Genomic DNA, 26,162 nt, shown 5'->3' on the forward strand with positions numbered 1-26,162 from the left:
AAGCCTATAGACTATAGAGGATATAGACAATTAAATATACTCTTGAATACATGTTGTCGTTTACACTAATATTATAAAGGGGATACTTTTGTATTCTTGTAAGTCCCGTGTCCCCTAGTGGGGTATGGGGCAGATGATGTACATCTGTTTCACTGATCGATTTTCGTTATGGACAAGTAGGTGATCACCCTTCTGACCTTCTGACCTTCTGTCCTGCCAGACCAAGACATTTTTTTTTTGTGCGTCCCCACCGGGAATTGAACCCAGGACCCCTCGGTTCTACGCTCTTGTGAATGAAGGTCTTAGTTGTTTTTATAATCCAGTTTAAAGTCCACAGACATAATTGTAAACTATATATCAATATAGTGGTACCGCAATTAAATTTAAACCTTTGATACAACCAGTTAAAGTTTAATATCGCTAGCATTGCTACTTATTACACCAACGATCTACTAAGCTTTTAATAGAAGCGATATTACATTGTATGAAGCTATTAATTTAATATTAGATTACTCGACCAATATAATAAAATCCCTCTGTTCTATGACAGACAAGCCATAGGAGGGACAAAGTTACAATTGATGAAACTCTTATCCAATTTTAATTATATGCTTTATTTGTTTAGTTGGAATCAATCCTAATAGACAAGATTAAACCTACATCGCAAGTACAATTAATTCTAAATTTAAATACAATGTTGCAATTACGATAAAAAAAATAAGTTTTTATGTTATATCGAAGTTATGTTTCAAAAAAACTAATAGATTCTTAATTCGAATAGATTTTTTTAATTTCTTACTCGATAACTCCATAGGTTTCGTGTTTTACACAAATAAGTTTTTATATGTTATATTTCAAAAACGAATATTCTTAATTCGAATAGACTTTTTTTTTTCCTTTTCACTCGATAACCCCATAGGTCAATTTTTGTTTTTCCAACCGAATGACGACTATTCTTTCTGATAGGAAACTGTTGCTATTTGATCGTATTTTAAAATTTTATATGGTACGTCCCCCCAGAGACTTTATAGAGAAGAATTATTTTACGTAAAAGTTACTTAAAAATGTACAAAAATGTGCTAATCCAGAATAGACAGATTTCAGTCTATCTCTACGAAAATACACCCAGATACGAATATATAATTCAATCAAAACACGTCCGTTTAGGGTATTTTCTATTGATCAAACATTGGTCACAAATTCATAATATCTTTACACCTGCTTCCAAAAATATATTTGAATATATATGTTATATGATAACATTATATAACCACTTGAACAAACATTCCAAACAACTGCGTAGGTATCTAAAGCTATATTGTACGAATGTTTTAAATATATTCAAATAAAAACACTCTTAATTTCAAAACTGTTCATTAAATATTGGATCGAGTCCTTGGCCTCGATAATTTGGTCTCAAAATCGATAATTAGAACCTTGATAAACACAACCGGTTTTCTGGGATATGTGTAATGTGAATATTAGATGAATGTTCAATTCTGTTTCTAGTACATTCTAAAAGTTGCCAACAAAGTCGCCTTCCGCCGTCTCCGCGTCTGTATGCTTAGATCTTAAAAATTACGCAAAAGACTTGATGGGGTTTTTTTTAATAGAAGTCTTTTAAAAAGATGCACAACAAAGTATTGATTGATTCATAGATGGAGTGAATTAAAAGGAAGATTTATATAATGACATGCATTAAATAGCGGAGAAATAGTATTATTTTTGAAGTTTCTAGTGTTATGTCGCTTTTGATATTTCAAAGATAGCAAGAAATCTTCACGGTCTAGGGAAAGAGGTTTTACTCCGAATCCAACGCTGGCGAAGCCGCGAGCAAAAGCTAGTTAGGTATGCTTGAAAGAGAGGTTACATAATATGCTGACTAACTGTCTAGATATTTTTATGTTTAGTACGACGTGTAATTAATTTTTGAAAAAGCAATAGCATATTTTAATAGAACGGTCCAGTTCAATCGGTCAGTCCAATAAGCCTATAAATACATTTAATATTTCTGTTAGAAAACACCAAAACACCGTTTCTTTTTCTATGTTTTTTTTATATCTAGCCATTTAAGTACCATTTTTTTTTCTAGATTCTGTGACCGCAATGCCATCTACACATACTGCGGGATTGTACTCGTGGCTATCAACCCTTACTATGATCTACCTATTTATGGTAAGTGCGAACTATTTATTTACATTTCATTTCATTTACAAGTATGAAAAAAAAATTTCTAAAGTAGGAAACTATCGTGTGTCTTGTCCTATCTTCACGGCAATATTTATGCATAATAATACAAAAGCAAATACTATTCGTCGCAATTTAAAGTTGGATTTTATATGATCAATCTTCCAGAGCTTATATTATGAGTGATAGATCCTCGAAGGACCATTTTGCACTACATTTAAGGCAAGATGTTGTAATAAATGCTGCTTAAATCTAAAACAATGTTTTAATCAAAATTAACAACGCTTTGTCATTTACTGTGGCATTTTTATATGCTTCTTAGGCTTTAGAAAATCCCGATATTAGAAAAGTCAAAAACATAGTAATTTAAAAAGTCTGAATATCTAAATAATCCCTACTTTAAGTTCTATGTAGATAACTCGCTTGTCTCTGCTAAAATTAGTGGGCTTATATATTAGTTTTCTATAGACCCGCTAAAAATAAGATTAATTATATTTTTTAGGTGACGAAACTATTATGGCCTACCGTGGCCAGTCTATGGGCGATCTGGACCCCCATATATTTGCCGTATCCGAAGAGGCCTATACGAAATTGGAAAGAGAGAGGCGAGACCAGAGTATCATAGGTAATGTATTTTTAATTGGCATTCGATTTAGGGTATTTTGATAATTCATATTGTTATTATAACACTTAATTCGTTATTAAATAAAGCTTCGTTACAATCTCAAGTTAAATTAATTAAAATCGATTTATATAAGTACTATGACAAACAAACAATCAAACAAATTTGAGACTTACTTTCTCATATAAAAGTACGCTATAATGATAATATATTATTGACTTTGCATTAGTATTATACACATTATACATTTAGAAATAAAAGACTTTTTAACGGATTTTAAACTCGCTTTATCCACTCATCATCATCATCATCAAAAGTCCTAAATTTCTATTTGAATTGATATGCCAGTAACTTATATGTCACTAAGGCCGAAGACACTCCTATTTATTTTCATTTGACGTTCCCAAAAACTACGGAGATTCTCAATTAGGATTTTTTTTCCCGGGTTGTGAACCGATTGACGTGGGTCTATCTGTTTGATAGTCATTTGGTTTCCTTTTAGAATGTGGATTGGTACTTTCCACCCAGGGACGTTGGTGACTATTTTTGTAGGAAAAATATTAATGAATTTTTTCTATAATTTCTCAGTAAGCGGCGAGTCTGGCGCTGGCAAGACAGTATCTGCAAAGTATGCGATGCGATATTTCGCAGCCGTCGGTGGGAATGCCAGCGAGACTCAGGTGGAAAGGAAAGTGCTCGCTAGCAGTCCTATCATGGAGGTAAGCAACCATCATCACCACCACCACCATCTCCATCAACAACATCATCAACATCATCATCAACAACATCATCATCATCATCATCACCATCAACATAATCATCATCAACATCATCATCATCATCATCATCATCACCACACCAATACTCGATTCACAAACATGTTCGCAAGTGTCTTATCGCTATAGTAAATTGTTAAAATTTTTACAAATATATCAGGGATAAACAAAAATCTACGTCTGGTATAATAAGTTTAGAAATTGCAAATGATTATACATTCCTTTTTGCACGTAATATTGTATATATCTATTCCGCTGTACAAAATTGCAACCTAACAATACGTAATTAAATAGATTAAAATGAGAAAATTACTATGACACAATAAAAATTACTTGAATATTGCGCTGTGCAAAACGCACTCTCCGCTCCATATTATAAAATTTATTTTCCCCCAGGCAATAGGTAACGCGAAAACAACTCGCAACGACAACTCGTCGCGATTCGGCAAGTTCATAGAGATCCACTTCGACAGCCAATACCGGATATCCGGGGCCAGCATGCGGACGTACCTTCTAGAAAAGTCTAGAGTCGTCTACCAGAGTAGTGGCGAGAGGAACTACCATATATTCTACCAGCTGTGTGCGGCGGCTGCTATGGACCAGTTGCCGGAACTGCAATTAGGTAGGTTTTAGGGTGTTTGGTAGAAGACACGGGTCGTCTATTAGAAACTACCATATTCTACCAGAATGTGCGTCCGCTACTATGGACCAGATACCGGATTTGCAATTAGGCTATGTATTTATTTTCCTTATAACCATTTTTTCTGCCAATGCAACAATCTTTTATTAGCTTTTTATTCTGCGTTCCATAAGATTTCCGACATAATACTATGAAATATATCAATTGGTAAAGTTTTTTTGTTGCTACAACATCTGGATAAAATCTTCACTTTAACTAATCTAACATAATTCATCTATTGGAAGAACCCACCAAATACAATTAAGCTGTAGCAGTTTAGGAATCTTCTGGATAATTCTGGAAAAATTGTGTCATTACTTTAATTCCTTTCAAAATGATTGATTCGGAAATATTCTTGTGTTTGTATGTACATTAAGAAAAAAATGGTATTAACAGATCATCAAGACACATTCCACTATTTGAACCAAGGCGGTAGTCCTGACATTGATGGAGTCGATGATTTCAAAACATTCAAGGAGACTAAAAATGCTTTAACTACTTTGGGTGAGTTGGTATATTTTTATGTTATAAATGGGCAACTGGACTGGTGGTTCGCCTGATGGTAAGCCATCATCACTGCATGTCCCCTAGAATGCTCTGTTCGCTTTTAAGGGGAAAGGCGTAAGGAAAGAATTGATGACTGGATACAAGGAATGGACTGGGATGGGTGAGGAAAAGGAAACGGGACTGGTGAAATAAAGTAAAAAAAAAACTAAAAAACACGACAAAACAATCCCGTGGGATTTCCGGGATAAAGACTTATCATCCAAATCAATTCATTATTTCTTGAGTTATAAAGAGTGGAACTAACACCACTTTTTTATATATAGACTAGCTTCCGCCCACGGCTTTGCCCGCGTGGAATTAGAACATTTACCAATCAGTTAGTTATCACAAGGAGCATTTAATCGCGATACAAGTATCCTATCACCCAAGTCAGCTCATACCCTGTCTGTCAAAATCTGATCATTTGTTCCAGCGTGATTGACGGACAAACATCCAAACAAACGAACTTTCACATTTTTAATATAAGTGTGATAGTGTGTTAATGTATATATCAATATTACAATTTCCCATCCAGGTGTAACGGAGTCCGAGCAACAGAACATGTTTACAGTGCTAGCGGCCATCTTGCATTTGGGCAACATTCAACTGACGTCAGAGCCGGACGATGGCGACCCGAATAACCAAGATGGCGCTTATATACACGTAGGTTTATATATCCGATTGGATGTCAAACGATAATAAATACATAGAATAGTTGCCTGGCAGAGAAGTCTTTGAGCCGTAAGGCTGCCATTTGTACAGATTTTCTTTGGTGCGTTTAGAGTTTTTCTTTCTTCTCTTCTTGATGCCAAATTGTGCAATGAAGAATATATAAATACTATACAGTTACTACGTAAACATGACTGACTGACTGACTTATTTATTAATGCTTGCTACTGGATGAATTGGGTTGATATTTGGCATACACTCTATGATATAGGCATCCAAGGGATTCTGATAAATTATGTCTCCAAGGGGATGGAATATTTCATTCCACCACTTAAATAAAGAAGGGATAAATTGGCGAAATTGTAGGTAACACCTAGTATGATATAGACTAATTATTATTGAAATTCATCAATCTATTTACAATATTTTTCGCAATAGTATAAGATTGTAAATTAATTGAAATTAATAATAAGACTATTTATTTTTCAATATAAACATATTGCAGTTTACAAATATTTGCTATGTAACTAAGATTTATGTACAAGTGTAAGATTTATGTAAAGATTCAGCAACCGGAGCCTCTACTACTTTACTATTCTATATATTATATTGTACAACAGTATCTTGAGTTACATTTTTTTATGTTACTTTCGTCAATGGAACTGTTGGGTCGCCTGATGGTAAGCACTACCACCGCCCACGAACATTTGGAGAGGCGTTAGGTCGATTGCAGACCTTACGCCTCTACAAATGAATTTTCGACTTCAAATTAGATCGGGATTAAGAAAGGATTGACGAGAGGAATAAATGTAAAGACTGGGTAGGGTAAGGAAAAGGAAGTGTGTCTTTGCACAATATCTTATCTTATCTTATATCTTTAAACGAGCAATTGTTTTATATATATATCGACAGAAGGTGGTCAGGATAGTCTTTGGCCATGCTTCCAAGCGTGTAGGCAGTGGATACGAGCAAGGAATTGAAAGTCGAATTGAAAGTCGGTTGTAATTCAAATTTAATCGTTAACTTAATTTTGCACTTGAAATTGGAACGCGGTACAGTTCCCAGGAGATTTGCTACCGCAGAGACGGCTGGACAATTTCTGACTGTCCCGCTCGGCTTACGCCCCTCCTAGACTCTGTATAACGCTATTAATGGCGCTGGCGCTCCAAAATCTCGACTCTTTGTTCGGTTGTTGGTGTATGTATCCGATAGATGGCACTGTCGCAGTCAAATACCTCGATGTTTTGATTAATTTTTACTGTGTATCCGACATATATATAATTGGAATCTCGGAATCGGCTAGAACGATTTTCATGAAATTTAGTATAAAGGGAGTTTCGGGAGCGATAAATCGATCTAGCTAGGAATCTTTTCTAGAAAATGTCATATTCGTGTTTTATCGACTTAAACTTACTTTTTTAACAAATAGGAGGCGTTTGAGTAGTCCCAATTTATTATGACTCTTCCTGACATCTATTGGCGAATAATAGAAAGAAAGAAAGAAAGAAATGTTTATTTATCACCACACATTTACAGTTAAATCAAAATTAAATTATTTTTACACAATTTAATTAATACACAAATATAATTTCCAAAAAACATAATTTATAAAAAAAAACAAAACAAAAAAATAATAACGAGCAAAGCTCGATCATCCAGGTACTTTTAGTTAATATGTGCATAATATATATGTATAATAATATGTGTATAATATGCGTGCGCTTCCGCAGCCGCACGACAAGCACCTGAGCGCGGCGTGCGCGCTGCTGGGCGCGCCGCGCGCGGAGCTGGCGCGCTGGCTGACGCACCGCCGCATCGCGTCCGCGCACGAGGTCATCGTGTCGCGCATGGACCGCCTGCGCGCCGCCTTCGCGCGCGACGCGCTCGCCAAGCGGATGTACGGCGAGCTGTTCGCGTGGCTCGTGCGGGCCGTCAACCGCGCGCTCGACACCGGCAACGCGAAGAGGCACTTTATCGGTTAGTATGGAGGGGGGGGGATCTAATCCAAAAACGAAAAAGAAGCATGTTGCTTGTGACCGTGTTGCCATTTCGAAAAAAAGTCTATTTGGTTTTAGTGAGATTTTGCGTTCGTTCAAAGGTGTCTGATGGATTTAGTGAGATTTTGCGTTCGTTCAGACGTGTCAGTGAGCATTCACGGTCATACATCGATATACTTCGCATCAAGAGGGGCCACGTCCACATCACAGCTAGACTATGATATGACAAATACAGTATCTTTATGGCCGCTCTGAATGTAACCGTCGCTACGAAGTCGCGTCCATATACCGCTAATACCTGATCTTGTGTTCAGCGCAGCGTACTGTAGCTAGTCTCGGAGCGGCCATAATGTTTGGTGACTGCTGTATTTCCACTCCATTTCGCCTGGATAATTTATTGTCTCAATAAAAGCTATATCAGCTTGATGGGTACAACTTAGGAGGCGTTCATAAACAAGTGCGACGTTTGAGGGGGGAAGGAGTCTCTGCAAATATTACGCATTTTTTTCTAATCGAAACGTATGATCATTTTGTACATTGTCCTGATTTAACAGATATTAAAAAAAACTTCTTATTTATGGACGCCCCCTAAGGCGTACCCAGCTAGCCCCCTTACATGCTTAGGGTTTTATAACACAACTGACCATCGTGTCTCTTAGAATTTTCATCCTGCCACAAATAGCCATTCTAATACAATAACTTCCATTTCCAGGTGTCCTTGATATATACGGTTTTGAAACGTTTGAAATCAACTCGTTCGAGCAGTTTTGCATCAATTACGCTAACGAAAAACTGCAGCAACAGTTCAATTCGCACGTGTTCAAGTTGGAACAAGACGAATATATAAAGGTGAGTTATTATTTATGCGTTCTTTGAAGTTTCTAGAAGTTTTTAAAATGGGTATAAAGAGTTGTTTATGTTGTTTTAACAATCGAGTTGTAAAAGAGAAGAAATGAGACTCTTTTCTTACTACCGATATGTGTTGGGCAGTTCCATATTTTTTATCTTTTGCTGTTTCATTTTATAGCATTCAAATTGTTGTAATTTAAAAAAAAAGCAATTGAGTAAATAAAAAAAGCGTTAACTATTCAAGTAGATTCCTTTTAGAAGCGCTTCTTAATTCTCAAAATACTTACGTAAATATTTACCACCGTGACACACCACCGGTTTTGAAATCCGTGTTCTCCAACAGGAAGAGATATCGTGGCAAATGATAGACTTCTACGACAACCAGCCCTGCATAGACCTGATAGAAGACAGATTAGGTATCCTAGCGCTACTGGACGAAGAGTGCCGTGTACCGCAGGGCTCGGACATGGGGTTTGTGGGGAAACTCCATGATAAGTGCTCCAAGTACCCGCATTTCTTGAAGCCTAGGTTCGGGAACGCTGGTGGGTATTTTTATGACTGTTATTCTATTTGTTACTAGCTTTTGCCCTCGTAGTCAAAGAAAATATGATATAATAATTTTGAACATAGCGCCATCTATCGGAATTTATAATCTTCGGGTTCACAGTGGTGAAAATTATTAATATTACTCTTTAGTCTTCTAACCATCGCATGACACTTCTGAAAACAATGAATTTTCATGGATTTTCTTTACTTTACTTTGTATAGTAACAACGACACCATTGCTCTGTACTATGTTAAGATATTAGAATAAAACATGTTTACTGGCAAATATTGTTTAATTTAATTTAACGAATAACGTAAACAAAATAATTTGTATGTAAAGTAACAAATAGTTATAAATATACTAAAAATTAGTATTTTTATAATTATTTGTAACTAGATCTAATAGGGAAAGCGAGAGAACCTAAATGAGATTTAAATTTTGATATATCCCAAACATTCCAGCTTTCATCATAAAGCACTTCGCCGATAACGTAGAGTACCAGTGCGGTGGTTTCCTCGAAAAGAACCGGGACACGGTCTTAGAAGAACAACTGGAGTGTATAAAGGCGTCGACCAACTGTCGCCTGATACACTGCATGTTTGCTGAGAGTCCGGTGGACCAATCGGCCACTTTGCCGCCGCCTTCCAAGAGACGGACCACGCCGTCTCTCCCTGTGGGGAGTCTTACGGTGAGTTTGGGATAGAATGGAAAGGGGAAAGGGGATTTACTGGTTATGGTTTACGAGATCGCCTTAATATTCTCGAAAACCATCGAGAAAAGTGAAGTCCCGTGTCCCACTGCAGGGTATGGGGCGGATACTAATTTACGATATTTTGAGATAGGTCGCCTTAATATTCTTAAATATATGAAGAAAATGATGTCCTGTGTCCTCCTTACCCAGTGGGGTATGGGGCAGGTTATATACATATGTTTTACCGATCGATTTTCTTCATAGACAAGTAGGTGATCAGCCTTTTGTGTGTTAGTCCTCACAAAGAAACGAACTAGCAGAATTAGAAGCGTTAACCAGCAAACAATTTTGGCGTTGGAACGGTGGTATGGTACATCCTCCCTAAACGGATTACGTAGTAGGGGTAAATTACTTTACAATTTCTCCAAATAAAAAAAATGGTTGCCTGTAAAGTCGGTTTTACGGGCGAAGATTTTACGTGACAACGTCTTTTTCTCGGTAGAATATTTATTGATATGAATATTATTAAATTGCACAATAGGAACAAGGAATTGAATGAAAATAAGAATTGCACAAATTTTAACTATAGAAAATATATTTCGTTTACTAAAAAGACAGAGACAGAGACACAAGCACGCGCCGATGCAATGCGCCTAATTCTCTAGTGCTGCGCGCGCGGCGGACCGATCATAGTTCGGTGACTCATCGTAACGTTACCGGGCGTTACACTTTTTCATGAGTGACTCCGAGCCGCAACCTAATTTAAGACGTTGTCACGTCAAAAAAAACACAAATACTGGAATATCGGAACGATTCCAGCAACCGGGTCGGCGCGCGTCGGGGCAGAAGCAGACGGTGGGCGCGCAGTTCCGCGCGTCGCTGTCGGCGCTGATGGGCACGCTGTCCGCCACCACGCCGCACTACGTGCGCTGCATCAAGCCCAACGACACCAAGCAGGCCTTCCAGTTCGACGCGGCGCGCGCCGTCAACCAGCTGCGGTGAGCGGGGCGTTCTGGCCTTGTTTTTTTATGTTACAGTCGGCAATGGAGCTGGTGGGTCGCCTGATGGTAAGCGCACCACCGCCCATGGACATTTGGAGAGACATAAGGTCCAATGCAGACCTTACGCCTCTGCTAATGGATTGCCGACTTTTTTAGAAGGGATAAAGAAAGGACTGGCGATAGAAATAAAGGAAAGGACTGGGAAGGGTAAGGAAAAGTATATGGGCCTCCGGCTCCCCCACTCACTGAACGAAACACAGCAGAATGCTATATCATCGGTCTTCTGTGGGGGTGCGGTACTTCCCCGGTGCGAGCTAGCCCAATTCGTGCAGAAGCGTGCTCGACTACTACATATAGATGTTCTGGAGTGTTCTGGAACGTTTTTAGAATGTGTGGTATATTGATTTAGATTTTTTTATTGTATTCGATGCGGTGGCGCAGTCGACCAGTTGCGGTGAGTTAGGCGTTCTGGAACATTCTAGTGTGTTTTGTGTTTGCATTATATACAAAGCGGCACGGCCGATCATTTCCAAGTATCTTAAATTGTTTCTTTCTATCACGGATGATGAATTGTGGGAGTCGAGCACGCTGAATTTTATTGTGGGAGTCGAGCACGCTTCGGCACGAATTGGGCCAGCTCGCACCGGGGAAGTACCACACCCCCACAGAAAACCGGCGTGAAATAGTGGCATGCCACTGTGTTTCGTACGGTGAGTGGGGGAGCCGGAGGCCCATTTCCTTTTCCTCACCCGTCCTAGTCCATTCCTTCTCTCCAGTCATTAATCCTTTCCTTTTCCCTTACCCCATAAAAGCGGGCAGCGCATTCACAGAGGTACTACCTTTGCGAATGTTTATGGGCGGTGGTGATCGCTTTACATCAGGCGAACCACCAGCTCAGCTGTCCGCTATAACATAAAAAAAAAAAAAGATGATGCAGCAAGTGTGTTGCTCAGGAAAATTCTGGAAGATTTAGAAGATTCGATTAGAACAATTGTATACTAGAATAAGACATTGAGTTTAAGTTAGTTTGTATTTACTCAAATTCTTCAACTCGGTACTTACTCAGCTCCACTACGTTCTGACATATTTAGAAGGTTTCTCATATTTTTCTTCAATTGGACTTGACGGTAAACAGATATATTTAAAGTAAATGTGATCGTCATATTTTTGTATATATCACATTTAAAATAAAACTTGTAATTTGCAGAGCTTGTGGTGTGTTGGAAACTATACGAATATCAGCAGCCGGCTTTCCGTCTAGATGGCTCTATCAAGATTTCTTCAATAGGTAACTATAACTTATTAATATACTTAATATGCTTCTTAAAAATAAAAGAGGTATATTAACTCAGGTTTTAATAGACAGATTCTATTCAATATATGCTATAGTTATCGTAATCTCCTCTTGTTTTAAATTCTACAGCTCTTTGACATGATTAACATGATATATAATATCATATGAAAAATTGGTATTATTTTATAAGAGCAACAAGAAACTATGTAGTTCTTGTCGGCTCTTCTCTATAGAAACTGCTGTCCGAACTGATGGTAAATGGTAAATCTATGTTGTAAAAATTGAAATGTGCTTCTAGAAAAACTCTTTTTAAATGAAAAAGTTCAAAATTAGAGAATAACTATTTACGGATGTTTCTCTAGCCCTGTCTCAAACGTTTCCTCTATTTATTGGCTTATATTTGCATATTATAACTTCATATTACAACCTCAATCTTTAAAAAAACTTACACCAATTATCACCAACACATTATATTTCAATTTCCCATCTATTCCAGATACCGTCTTCTATGCAAGTATAAGGAAATAGACCGCAGCGACATTAAGAAGACCTGCTCCCGGGTGCTCGAGCGATATGTCACTGAGCCGGATAAATATCAGTTTGGGGCTACTAAGATATTCTTTAGGGCTGGTCAGGTATGAGATATTTATTTATGAGATTGATCAAAATTGTGGTCGTTTATAAAAAATATGATTTTATGATACTAACTGGATTGGTTTTACGTTTTTTGGAATAAAGCAGTCAAGAATAATTATTGGGATTTTAGTAAACCCTACTTGTTCAAAGCACAGATTTCGACAATTATGGATATTACTAATTAAATCAAATCGATTAACTTTCTTCCATTAGTATATGTTGTTTCGGAATGATTGCATCACATACTGCCATTGCAAATGGCGTTTATTATGTCAATAAACCAAGGATGTTTTTTATAAATTGACTTTAAAAATTAAAAAAAAAACATTATAAATAATTTATCATTTTATATATAATTATTTATAATATTCAAATAATATTATTAGTAAACACTTAATATGTATATTGTACAGTGGGTCATGTAAAAAAAATCAAGATCCATCACATAAATTTCATAATTAGGATATAAAAGAAACGCAATTAAAGATAATTATGGACCTAATTGTGAACCCTGTCGTACCCCAAATGGTACTGAACCATGTGTTTGCCTTTAAATCCACGAACCGTTTCCAATTAAACATGGCATGGTTACAGATACAGTGAATGCTACTATATGTATAATCAAATGCTCCGGAAATGTCTATATACACAGTATGGCCGGTGACGTTATTTTTTATGTTATAACGGGCAACTGAGGTGCTGTTTCGTCTGATGATAATCGATCTCCACCGCCCATGAACAGAGCAGAGCTAGTGCTTCAGCCGACGCGCTGACCGCTTTTTATGGGTTAAGTATTAAGAAGGCCGGAAGACCTGGTTACTTGGAGGGATGGTCGGGTCAGCAGTAGGACGTAGGTAGTGGCGCAGTAGGTACATGGAGTGGGGTGCGGTGCGCAGGTGGCGTACCTGGAGAAGGTGCGCGCGGAGCTGCAGCGCGCGTACTGCGTGCGCGTGCAGAGCTGCGTGCGCGGCTTCCTCGCGCGCCGCCGCTACGCGCGCCTCGTGCGCGCGCTGCGCGGCATCCAGGCGCGCGCCCGCGGATACCTCGCCCGCCGGTACCTTGCACCACACTCTTGTGGCATTCTCTCTCTCATCATCATCATCACCATCATCATCAACACCATCATTACCATCATCATCATCACCATCACCATTATCATCAGCATCATCATCATCATCATCACCATCATCAACATCAACATCGTCATCATCATCAACATTACCATCACCATCGTCATCGTAGCCACCACCATCACGTCAAGGTCGTCAAATATCAATTACCATATCACTGTCATAAACAACTCCACTTCTACATACTCCACCATCATCCCCATTCAGCATGCATTATTTCCGTTACCACCACTATATGATGAGGTATTATTAACCTTATCTTACTTTACTTTTTTCTCCACTTTTTCTCTCCGATACGCCAACCTCTAATTTTCATAGTATTATTATATAAAAAAAAAAACCAAAATTCAATAATTTTTTTATCTTTATTTTTAATTGCACTTTTTTTTTGTAATTGTACGTGTTTTATATGGGTGATATAGTCCGTAAGTGGTAGTGAAATGAATTATTTAATTATTAGGGAGTATATACATCATTAACTGACCCTGCCTTACTGATTAACTGCATTATTCTTACTATAGACGTGCCCAAGAGATCCGCCGCAACCGTGCTGCGATTAAAATACAAAAGCACGTGCGGGGCTGGCTCGCCCGAAAGCGATACAACAGGCTGCGGCACCTCGCGATAGGTCTGCAAGCGAGAGCGAGAGGCTTCCTCGCCAGGAAGTATTATAAGGAGAAGAAATTCTTGAATGCTGTAAGTTTTTATGAATGTTTTTCTTCTTAAATGAGGGAAATTATTATATAACTTTTAAAAGTTTGGATTCTGAAAGTACATTTTCATTAAAGTATCTAGTTAAATAACAAAAATTCCCACTACTTTTTAGTTTTTCATATTTATAAGCTGTCCCAACATCCTGATCAGGATATTCGGGATTACGCTTTTTATACCCCGAGGCATTGTAATAAAGACTAAGGAACCCAGACATCGTGACCTTTTTGCTTTTGGAGGAAATAATAATATTCCGAAACTAGCTGATCACCCCGGCTTCGCCCGTGGTACATATATAGCCTATCGCTGAGCCAAGATGCAGATTTCTGATGGTGAAAGAGTTTTAAAAATCGGTCCAGTAGTTTTTGAGTTTATAATACAAATTCTTCCTCTTAATGATATTAGTGTAGATTAGACTTGTTTTAAATTTACAAACGTCGACACTATCAACTGTACGTAATATATAATGAACTTCTTAACAGACGATCACGATACAACGCTACGCCCGCGGCTACCTCGCTCGGAAGAGGGCCAGGTACATGAGACGACAGATCATCGTCGCTCAGGCAGCCGTAAGTACTTATTGCAAGGTTAAGAAACGGACAGACAAACAAACGCACACACGCTTTTATAAAATCCGTAATTAAGTAAAAATATGTTTATTTTTTACTAGCTTCCGCCTCTCAATAGGAAAATAAACCCCCGATTTTGAAACATTCTTCATTGGTGCTCCGCTCCTATTGGTCTTAGCGTGATAATATGGTATATAGACTTCCTCAATAAGTTAGCTATCCTAACACTGAAAGAATTTTCCAAATCGGACCAGTAGTTCCTGATATTAGCGCACTCAACCAAACAAACAAACACTTCAGTTTTGTAATATTAATATAAATTCTCTTTCGCAGATACGCCGATTCCTAGCCCGCAGGCAGTACAAGAAGCTACGCATCGAAGCGCGAAGTCTGGACCACGTGAAGTCCCTGAACAAAGGTCTCGAGAATAAGATCATATCGCTGCAGCAGAAGCTGGAGTACTCGCAGGAGCGCGCCAAGATGATAGAGCCGCTGCAAGCGCAGATCGCTGAGCTCAGGTCGGTCTACATAGAAAGAAAGAAAGTAAAAACATTTATTTCATGGACATGACATCGGTCTGACACGACACCAGCTCTAAAAAAAAGAAATTAATATTAATATTATTATAGAAACACGAGATCATCTAAGTAATCTATTAATTAACATTACCTCCCCAAAAAAAAATATAGAAGTAGGAGCAGCTATATTTGAAGTTATAAATAAAAATCACCAAAAACTTATCGAAGGTATAAAATTCATTGAACCCTTATTTAAAAGTTTATAAAGAAAGAAAGAAAGACAAAAAAAAACATTTATTTCATGGAAGTGTCAAACTATAACAATAACAAAAAGTGTCTTACCACCAGCAAATATGATCTAATTCAGCGCTTGCTAGGAAAGTTCCTAGCGTTGGTTTATGGTGGCTGGATAACGGGTCCTTTTAAAAAAATTTGTCTGTTGTTTTTGGATTTTTTTTTTATAAAATCAATATAGCCCTTCAGTTTTACCGAATATAGAGAGGCTTGCTATTTAATTAAGTTGCATCACGATTAGATGTTTTTTTTTTAATTAAGAAAGATTATAATCGATGTTCTCTTATATACACAAAACGTAGAAAAATATATCTTATTTCCATGGTCTTTAGGACGAAACTCGAACACCTAAAACAAGTGGAAATGGAGGCGCGCACATTGAAAATAGACATCGTAGACAAGGACAATTTCCTTACCCTACTCCGTGAACAACTTGCGAAAGAGAAGGAAACATGCAAGCGTCTGGCGGAGGAAAAGAGACAGATAGAGAGCAAGTACAAGAAGGAGAAGGAAGAGATGGAAGCGGAGAGTGAGAAGCTGGCGAAGGAGTTGAGAAGCAATAAGGAGCATTACGAGCTACTTATCGAAGGTTGGTTTTTGCTTAGCAATAATTTGTGAATTCATCCCTTTCCCAGAAATATTTTAAACTAGCTTCCGCCCGTGGCTTCGCCCGCGTGGAATTAGGACATTTACAAATGATTTAGTGACTTGCCTATTCTTGGTTTATCCCAAGGGAGCATTTAATCAGTACAAATAGTATCCTATCCTAACCTATCACCCAAGACAGCTCATACTCTATCTGCATACCAAATTTCATCAAAATCCGTTCAGTAGTTTCAGCGTGATTGACGGACAAACATCCAAACAAACATACTACACATTTATAATAGTAGTGCGAAGTGTGATATAATATTCGTGTAATTAGATATATCGAATAAAGAATTGAACTCGCGCATTCTTATTTCTGAACGATGATACGTACGCACGTGTGCGTGCGGCCCCGTGTAGCGACAGTCGATCGTGCGTGTGCGCGCGTCACTCTAACTCTCGCATAAACAAACTTCCGAAACATGGGAATTGAATTAAAATCACATCCTTGACCCGCAGCTGGGGTGTTATCGAAAAATCAACCTAATAGTGTTTTCGAGATAGCGGTCGATAATTGCAGATAATAATAAATTGCCGATAGCGCATTGTAATTCGCGATGTTATATCAAACTTACATTAAAGAAACAAAATAGATGATAGAATAACTGAAATAATTAATAAAATACAAGGCTACAGTTCTATTTTTAAGTATTTGAAATTTTGCTTATGTGCGTGTGATTTAAAGTGAAAAATTGTCACAGTTTAAAGTAACTCACGTGAAAAATACGCAGTGAAAATAGCTATTCATTCCTTAAATCATTAATCTTTCAGTATACTTAGACATATCTACGATTATTTTAATGCCATAAATGCGTTTTCGAGGTGACGAAGTCTCATTGCATTTATCGCTTTTAAATTATAATGGTGACTTTAAAAACATGATTGAATTCAGATTTCTAGCGGTCTATGGTATTTTTGGTGTATATATTACAAATACTAAAATATAAATCGGTTTAGTGCATTCGTGAATAGGCAGTATTTAATTATAGTTAAAGAATTAAAAAGGAAATGTGTTTTTCAATGTGTAAATAATAATAAAAAATGTAAATAGCGCGCTTTAATGATAAAATCAACTAAATTGGACATACAGAGTGTGGTAGTAGAAATTGTTTAATCCTGGTGACCCTTATTAGGATAATAAGAACTCATAAATTTATTGCATCGTCCATGATAAGTGTACAAAGTTTGAATTAAATCTGTCCGTCTAAATTAGACCAACATCGAGTCTAAAGGAGGTCGTTTACATACACACATACAGGTGTAGGTTATAAGTGTGTTAAAAATGGTAACGACAATGGAAACAATGATCAGTGAAGATATAGAACATTTTGATACTAAACCGTTTTGGTCCAAGGAGTTTGAGCAGCGTGCCAAGTTTTGGAAAGGTAATATACCTGAATACGATATTAATTATTAATTTCGGTCAAAGGTTTGTACTACTATTAAATATTAAAAAAAATACATGGTACGAACATTAAAACTAATGTTTGAACGCACTAATCTCGGGAACTACCGGGCCGCTTTCAAATATTTCACCCTTGGATGTGTACGGGATCCCTAAGTTCTAAAGGCTGTATATGTATCATGTGAGAAGAGAATCCTACTATCCTACTAATCATGCTTACTAATATTATAAATACGAAAGTCTGTAAGGATGTGTGTGTGTTTGTTACTCATTCACGCAAAAACAGCTGAACCGATTGCAATGAAATTTGGTACGTAGATAGCTGGTCAACTGGAATAACATATAGGCAACTTTTATCCCGATATTCCAACGGGATACGAAGTTACGCGGGTGAAACCGCCGGGAGCAGCTAGTAGTGTATATGACCGAACCTTATGAAAAATGTCCCAATTTTTTCCTAGTCCGTAAAATAAGGAATTTAATCCTAATATATAATAAATTACGTGTCGCGTTCTTTGTTCTTGATGGGCATCTATCGATTTTAATAAAATCTAAACAACATGTACAGGATTGTTTATATTATTTCAATAATATTTTCATATCAAATTTTCGATTAAAGTACAAAAAATATTTACTAAACACACTGTACCAGCCTTAGTGCCGTTGATATGTCAACTCGCCTATTATATACACAATATATATATATATATATATATATATATATATATATATATATATATATATATATATATATATATATATATATATATTATTTATTTATTTATAAAAAATCACTTGCCAATATATGTCTACACATACAATATTGTTTTAATTTTTTATTATAATTTCTTTTTTATCTTTCCTTTATACCTCATTATCCATTTTGTATATAAGTAGAATGTTTGATTATTTAAATATTTATTATATATATCAGCTATCAGCTTTTCCGTTAATTTATAATTTATTATTGAGGTATTATTTTTCTTATGTTTTTTTTTGTCTTCAAACTGCGTTACATTTAAAATTGTTTATCTTTTGGTATACTTTTAAATGTCCTGTGCTTGTTACATAAACTGTAACTCCAACCGTTGCGGTCGATGGGGACTCCTGAAAATCAGTGCTGTTAGTGGTCCGTTGAACACTACAGCTTTAAACTGAGTAGTCCCTTTTGATGGTGGACATTACCACACAGTGCTTGTGTTATGTTTATTATTTAAGGCTAGAATTAGTAAGATTTAGTACTTAATTTGTTTATTATTTTGTTTGTTATTAGTTTTAGCGAATTATGTTTCACACAGCCGGAGGCCCCAAAAAAAAGTCGAATTTTACTTATAAAAATACTTTAATTATAAAGATTACAAGATGTCTTGCACGATGCAAGTGGTAAAAAGTAATGAATATAATACTAAACTTATTTAACATGAAAACTTAAAATTACGTCGCACCAAAGGAATTCGCTGCATACAGTAATATACGTTCCCGTGCGAACCGTCGACTCAGCGTTACGTTAGGGTTCCGCTGGCGTAACTAGCGTATAAATATTTTTTTTTTGTTATTATTCATATTTGTTTTTTTCTTTCTCTCATTTTGTGTTTGTTTGTATTGTGTGGTTTGTCTGTCGTCAATAAATGTTTTTATTATTAATAACGGAAAATGACTCCCCCGGGTGGAGCCAGGGCGTGCAGCTAGTTACAGTAAATATTACAATTAATTGATATTTTTTATGCTATAAGCGGGCAACTAACCTGGTGGTTCGCCTGATGGTAAGCGATCACCACCGCCCATGGACATTAGGTAATGAGGGGGTATGCCTCTGCGAATGCGCTGCCCGCTTTTAAGGGGAAAGAGACAAGGAAAGGATTGACGACTAGAAAGAAGGAAAGGACTGGAAAGGATGAGGAAAAGGAAACTGGCGATTAATTGATAAGAAATAATTTCAGAACGCGATAAACAACACGAGGCGGAGAAGAAGGCGCTCTGTCAGGAATTGGAGAATGAGAGACAGAGCAGACAGAAGCTGTTGTCGTCGCAGTATGACCTGCAAGAGAAGATCGACTCTTTGCAGAGGTACGCGAGTACATGTAAAAAAATAAAGAGTATTATGTGTTTTTAATCGACGTTTCAAAAAACGGATGAGGTTATTTTTAGGACAAATTAGAATTGTTTCATGATAATTATTTTTTACGGAAAATTTAACCACATTCCTGGAAGAGATCACTCTTTAGTGATAAGGTCGCCTTCTTGGCTGGTCTAGTTGTAAGTCTTTTTTTTAAGGTTTATTTGTATACCAGCACAATAAAGAAATAAATAAACCACTTTCCAATTCAGTGAGTCAGACTAGACCGTGTAGTTTCATATAAACTAGATAAAATTTATATGGGTCTACAGTTATCAAATGAAAAAATAATCATCAAAAACGGTTCACCGTTCTGAGGTGACAAACTCAAACAAAAAAAAACGCATATAATTTTCAGAGCACCAGCACCAAAGGAACACAGACGCTCGCTGTCGGATGCGAGCAATAACTCTCAACAGGAGACTACTGTAGAAGACGTAAGTATTTTCTATAAATACCCACTTTTTACATCTAAAATATTTTTTTTTATATATATTTAAGAGATTTCTTTAAAATACATTATAGAGATTAACCATAGACAAGCAGCCATATATCTGTATCAGATTTTATAATAGTTCAGTAGTTGAAGAAGACACGGACATGTATGAAAATTCATAATTTAATAAGTTGTTAACAACATGCATGTACACATATTTAATGGCTATGTCGATTTCGATAGGATTTCGGTTACGGGTCGGTGCGGTCGGTGGAGACGACCAGGCCGGCCCTGGAGGCGGTCAACTGGTCCGCGGGATCTCATAACGGACCTTCACCGGTTTGTACTCTTAATATATAATTAAGGAAATATTATAAACTAGACGCTCATCCAGGCTCCGCCCGAATATCATTATTCCTGTTTTATCTCAAGGGAGCATTTAATCGGGATAAAAAGTATCCTATCACCTAAGTCAGCTCATACCCTGTCTGTATACCAAATTTCATCAAAATCCGTTCAGTAGTTTCAGAATAATTGGCGAACAAACTTACCCAAACAATAAAACTTTCACATTTATAGTATTAGAGTGAAGTGTGATAAGCTTTTAATAGAAGCCATTGTATGACTAAAGAAACATTATAAAAAGGATACCTTGAATTGTATATAAAGCTTATAAAGCAAGTTTAATTTTGTTGTGTTTGGACTCGCATCTGAGCGATTTTTTTGGTATACAAGTAAATTCAAAAAAAGGTCAGCGCGCTTAAGTATTGGGACAATATCTTTAGGATAGTGTATTGATACTGTTTAAAGAGACATTTAATTAAAATAATTAGTAAGCTTAAAGATAAATGTTGAATTATTTATATTCTTTGGATTTTGTTTATATAAAAATATGTGATTTGATATTTTTCTGGATATGGATATTTGATAGATTTCTGGATTTAAAAAATTTATAAAAAAGAACATGTAAAACGCCAAAAATTGTCTTTTTTATGAATTCCTCACAATAAACCTGTACATACTATTAAACCGTTTTTACTAAAGTGTGTCAAAAATATACTCGAAATCCAATTCTACTCCCTACTAATATTATAAATGCGAAAGTTTGTAAAGATGTGTGTGTGTGTGTGTTTGTTGCTCTTTCACGCAAAAACTTCTAAGCCGATTGCAATGAAATTTGGTAGGTAGACAACTAGAATAACACATTGGCAACTTTTTATCCCGATATTTCTACGGCCTTACGCGGTGAATCCGAGGGGCGCAGCTAGTAATGCATAACTATGTACAGCTCTATTTAAAACCACACTGATTAGTTAATTTTGCACACATATTATTTTATTTTAGTTATTTATTTTTTACCGATTTTGAGAAATAATTATTCTTCCCTTTCCTTGCCCTCCCCAGTCCATCTCTTCTTGCCGGCTATGAAATAAAAAAAATTATCACAATCTCTATTTCTATTGCCTTGTAAAATCTATCTGGTGTTAGAAAATCCATTCTCTATCCCTTCTTTTTCATGCAACAGTCGGTTAAACGTACACGTGTTTCAGATCGCTGACGCCGGCCTAGTGCTGCGGATGCAGAATAGAATATCAGTGCTTCAAGGTGAACTCTCTCGAACTGCGAAACGCGCTACCGACCTGGAAGACAGGCTGCTGAGTAAGTTATGCTCCTGCTGGTGTTGTAGATGCGGAAGTTTGTGTGGATGTATGTCTGTATGTTTGTTACTCTCACGCGTTAACCGTAGAACGGATTTTGATGGTACTTCGCAGTGATAATTATGAATATACTAGAATAACTTAAGTATGCATGTAAAGGAAAAAGGACACTGTCCCGGGGTTTTCCTCGCGCAAAGTCCATACCCGTGGGAATTCCGGGATAAAATCTATCCTATGTCCTTTCAAGAGTGTCAAACCATCTCTGTTCTATTTTTCCAAATCGATTCAGTCGTTTAGGCGACGCAGAGACAAACAGCGTTACTGTCACATGTGTATTATAAAAAAGTGTGAAGTCTCGTATCCCTATATCTGCCCCATACCCCATATGGGGTAGATATACATCTATTTACTTGTCCATAAAGGAAATTCGATCAGTGAAACAGATATATATATATTTTTTTATGTCATAGCGGGTAACTGAGCCGGTGATTCGCCTGTAGTAAGCCATCACCACCGCCCATGAACATTCGCAGAGGCTCAGACCTCTGAGAATGCGCTGCCCGCTTTTAAGGAATAAGGGATAAGGAAAGGATTGATGACCGGAAAGAAGGAATGGACTGGGAAGGGCGAGGAGAAGGAAATAGGCCTCCGGCTCCCCCACTCATCGTACGAAACACAATAGCAAGCTATTATATTAATATTGATCGACATTTCAGACCGCCTCATGCTGCCATCGTCCAATCCCAACACGGATCGCTTCAAAGTGGAGGAATTGGAGATAGAGAATAAGAAGCTGCGAGAGCAGATCGACCGGCTGCGGGCTGCTGGCGACAGCATCATACTCTCCAAGGAAGTTATCGGTGAGTTTCATCTATCTTTTGTGTGTGTGTTAGTCGAGCACGTTACGGCACGAATTGGACCAGCTCGCACCGGGGAAGTACCACACCCCCACAGAACCGGCGTGATACTACGGTCGAGAAAAGAGACGTATGAAGAATATTCTTCTGTTTGATTTTACGCGAGTATTATACCCTACTGGTCCGCCCCGGCTTCGCCCGTGGTACATATATAGCCCCAATAAGGGGCTATAGGGCTATCTAACACTGAAAGAATTGTTCCGGTATATATATAGCCTATAGCCTTCCTCACTAGTTGGGCTATCTAACACTGAAAGATTTTTCAAATCGGACCAGTAGTTCCTGAGTTAGTTCAAAAAAACATACTCTTCAGCTTTATAAAATTAGTATAGATTTAGAAATTAAAGACTTTTTAACGGATTTGTCGGTCTCACTCACTCACTCCTGTGTAATAACAATGTGTCCCGCTCGTGCGGGAGCGACGAGTGAACGGGACGCATGATTTTAACGTAAGAGCGACAGAGACAGGTTGCACCCGGGTCAATGTACGAAATTCTTCGTCGTTTGTAGCGTGCGAATGTGTTTCGTGAGGGGGGAGCCGGAGACCCTTATCCTTTTTCTTACCCACCCCAGTCCTTTTTTCCTTGTCAATCCTTTTTTAATCCCTTTCCAATTTAAAGTCGGCAATTAGTAGACTCACATACCCAACCTATGAGTATTCTATGTGTGTTTATATTATAATTTATGTTTTTAATAAAGTTTTTTTTTTTTACTTATATAATAAATATTACACACCTTCTTTGTTTTGGTTACCTGGAAGAGATGGCTCTGTAGCAATAAGTTCGCCTATTGTGCAACTTGTATTTTTTAGTCTCTACTTTGTAATATTTCCTTATGGTGTGTACAATAAAGTGTTCATTCATTAATTCCTTCAAATATTTCTACTAATACGATACGTTTCATAGATCAAATGGACACAATGCAGAAGGAGCTGGACAGGCGCCGCGACGAGTGTGTGCAACTCAAGAGTGTGCTCACTCACCAGGTACGCACTCTGTCCCACTCACATTTTGTATCTATTTATATAAATGAGATTGGTGTGTCTGTTTGTAACATTGAAATAACCGTTTAACTACATGCATACGGTGCATAAAAAATATTTTTTTTTTTACAGTTTTTGTCTGTATTATTGTTTCGGCTCATGTCTGGAATGACTGGACCGATTTTGATGGGAATATCATTGGTAGATAGTACTGATGTTACTGATGTGATGATAAATAACTTAAGTAACTTTTAGGAGGCGGTAGCTCATTTCCCATTTCCCATGTGCCTACATTGGGAAATGGAAAAACTCATTTACGCAGGTGAAACTGCGGGCCGCAGCTAGTACATAGTAATACTAGATATCCGAACGCGGCTTCGCCCGCCTTGTTGAGACAAGAACAAACAGTCCAATACAGAAATAAAATTTTCAAAAAAGTTATTATTTTTATTATCTAATCTTACATAAATAAAATCTTATCAGACAGGTAGACAGTTTTGTGGTATTCTCCGCATAGTTCCCGTTCCCGTGATTTATCCTATTTCCAATCTCGGGTCTGAAACTATCTCTGTACCGATTTACATCCAAATCTGTCTAGTAGTTTAGGCGTTAAACGAGACATTGTTACTTTCGCATTTATAATGTCTATTAGTAAGATATCAAAGTCAGCTATGGCTATAATGCCTAGATAACTATGTGGTTTAGACCATTTTATTATCCTTATCGCACCGCTCAAATATCAATTTAAAAATCAAATCAAATCAAATGTTGTTTAAAAAAAAAAACAGTAGCAGTTGTGGGACTGCCGATAGAAGTGAAAACGGAACTATTAAGTTGAGAGTAATTAAAACTATATGCAAAAATTATATGAAATTTTTTATGTTTTATTTATTAGTTACATATGATGGGTTAAACAAATCATGAACAAAATATAAATACAAAGGTTGAAAAAATAATTAATATATAATTATCTTAATTATACATAGTATTTATATTTACACGAATTTCAATGAATTCAAGTTGCTACTGCGCGTGCGCTGTCTGGCTCTCCATAGCTATAGATATACTATTATCATTAGCATGTCGGTGACGCGAACCGAGGATTTTAACCTCTACCAAAACGCTCAACGCGCCTAAAGAAGTTTTCACTTCAAAAAACTTAAAAACATGATATAATTATAGAATCAACTAAATCGTCTCACTTGCACAGGATAATAAAGACACATGAAATCATTGTTTCCTTACCGATCCTTGTTAAGTGTACAAAGAAATTAAAAACTTTTTAACGGATTTTAAACGCGATTTATTCATTATATTATTAAGCCGACGTTTCGAACACTTTACAGCGAGCGTGGTCACGGGGACACGGTCAGTCTCCCCGTGATATAATGAATAAATCGCGTTTAAAATCCGTTAAAAAGTTTTTAATTTCTAAATGTATAATACTCGCGTGAAATCAAATACTAAGTGTACAAAGTTTTAAATCTGTCATCAAAGAGTCGGTTACATACAAACATACAGATGTAGCTAAAAGCATGTCATGAAAGTATATAATAAAATAATTAATTTCGTTTCAAAACTATCATATAATTACTTCAAACTAAATTGAATTGCATAGTCAAATTTCCCAATTTTATCAGCAACGAGACAGTTTTATCAGTTTGTTAGTACATAGATAAAAAACTGTGTTACAAAACACTGTCACTTTCTCTATTTGCGTAAATGTGCGCTTAGCTTAGTGTAAATTAAAAATATTTCCTGTATCTTTCAAATGTTTGCGAAACAAAATATCAGTTGATAATTTTGATTTTAATAAACGAACGTGTGTTGTGTGTATGTATTAAATAAACAAATACAGGAAATAAACAGTAATTGAATAATAATGAATAAATGTTAAAATGTCCGAAGTGTTTGATGGTGTTTTTATTAAGAGGTTTCTCATCGAATTACCGAATGCTTTTGACAAAGATAAAAAGGTATTTTTACATAATACGGCGATTGTTTAAAATATATATATATACACTAAAGAATTTTTTAAATCGGACCATTACTTCCTGAGATTAGTGCGTGTAAACAAACAAACAAACTCTACAGCTTTATAATATTAGTATAGATATAAAAACCTGAAAAAGTTTGTTTGGTTGCTCAAACATGCTAATCCCAAAAATTTGTAGGCTGATTTGGAAGGAAATTTGGCACAGAGATAGGGATGATCGATATTAAGAAAACATCGATGTTGACATCGATGTCAACATCGAATCAAAAGTATCGATGTACGATA

At 36.7% G+C, this 26,162-nt stretch overlaps 1 protein-coding gene across 1 annotated transcript in view; it reads left to right on the plus strand.

Moving 5' to 3' along the window:
• Positions 1–26,162, plus strand: part of LOC119836361 (unconventional myosin-Va) — a 49,874-nt gene that overhangs the window by 8,434 nt on the left and 15,278 nt on the right. The window contains exons 4-27 of the mRNA XM_038361666.1: positions 2,093–2,175; positions 2,690–2,812; positions 3,398–3,528; positions 3,982–4,207; positions 4,661–4,768; positions 5,346–5,473; positions 7,210–7,456; positions 8,189–8,325; positions 8,669–8,867; positions 9,334–9,560; positions 10,383–10,561; positions 11,772–11,852; positions 12,355–12,493; positions 13,391–13,548; positions 14,146–14,320; positions 14,818–14,907; positions 15,241–15,425; positions 16,052–16,308; positions 19,713–19,839; positions 20,247–20,325; positions 20,568–20,663; positions 21,875–21,983; positions 22,699–22,842; positions 23,805–23,884. Coding sequence (XP_038217594.1) covers positions 2,093–2,175; positions 2,690–2,812; positions 3,398–3,528; positions 3,982–4,207; positions 4,661–4,768; positions 5,346–5,473; positions 7,210–7,456; positions 8,189–8,325; positions 8,669–8,867; positions 9,334–9,560; positions 10,383–10,561; positions 11,772–11,852; positions 12,355–12,493; positions 13,391–13,548; positions 14,146–14,320; positions 14,818–14,907; positions 15,241–15,425; positions 16,052–16,308; positions 19,713–19,839; positions 20,247–20,325; positions 20,568–20,663; positions 21,875–21,983; positions 22,699–22,842; positions 23,805–23,884 — 3,508 coding nt within the window. The remainder of the gene's footprint in view (positions 1–2,092; positions 2,176–2,689; positions 2,813–3,397; positions 3,529–3,981; positions 4,208–4,660; positions 4,769–5,345; positions 5,474–7,209; positions 7,457–8,188; positions 8,326–8,668; positions 8,868–9,333; positions 9,561–10,382; positions 10,562–11,771; positions 11,853–12,354; positions 12,494–13,390; positions 13,549–14,145; positions 14,321–14,817; positions 14,908–15,240; positions 15,426–16,051; positions 16,309–19,712; positions 19,840–20,246; positions 20,326–20,567; positions 20,664–21,874; positions 21,984–22,698; positions 22,843–23,804; positions 23,885–26,162) is intronic.

Source organism: Zerene cesonia, chromosome 24 (assembly GCF_012273895.1).
Source record: "Zerene cesonia ecotype Mississippi chromosome 24, Zerene_cesonia_1.1, whole genome shotgun sequence".
NCBI classification, from domain to species: domain Eukaryota; kingdom Metazoa; phylum Arthropoda; class Insecta; order Lepidoptera; family Pieridae; genus Zerene; species Zerene cesonia.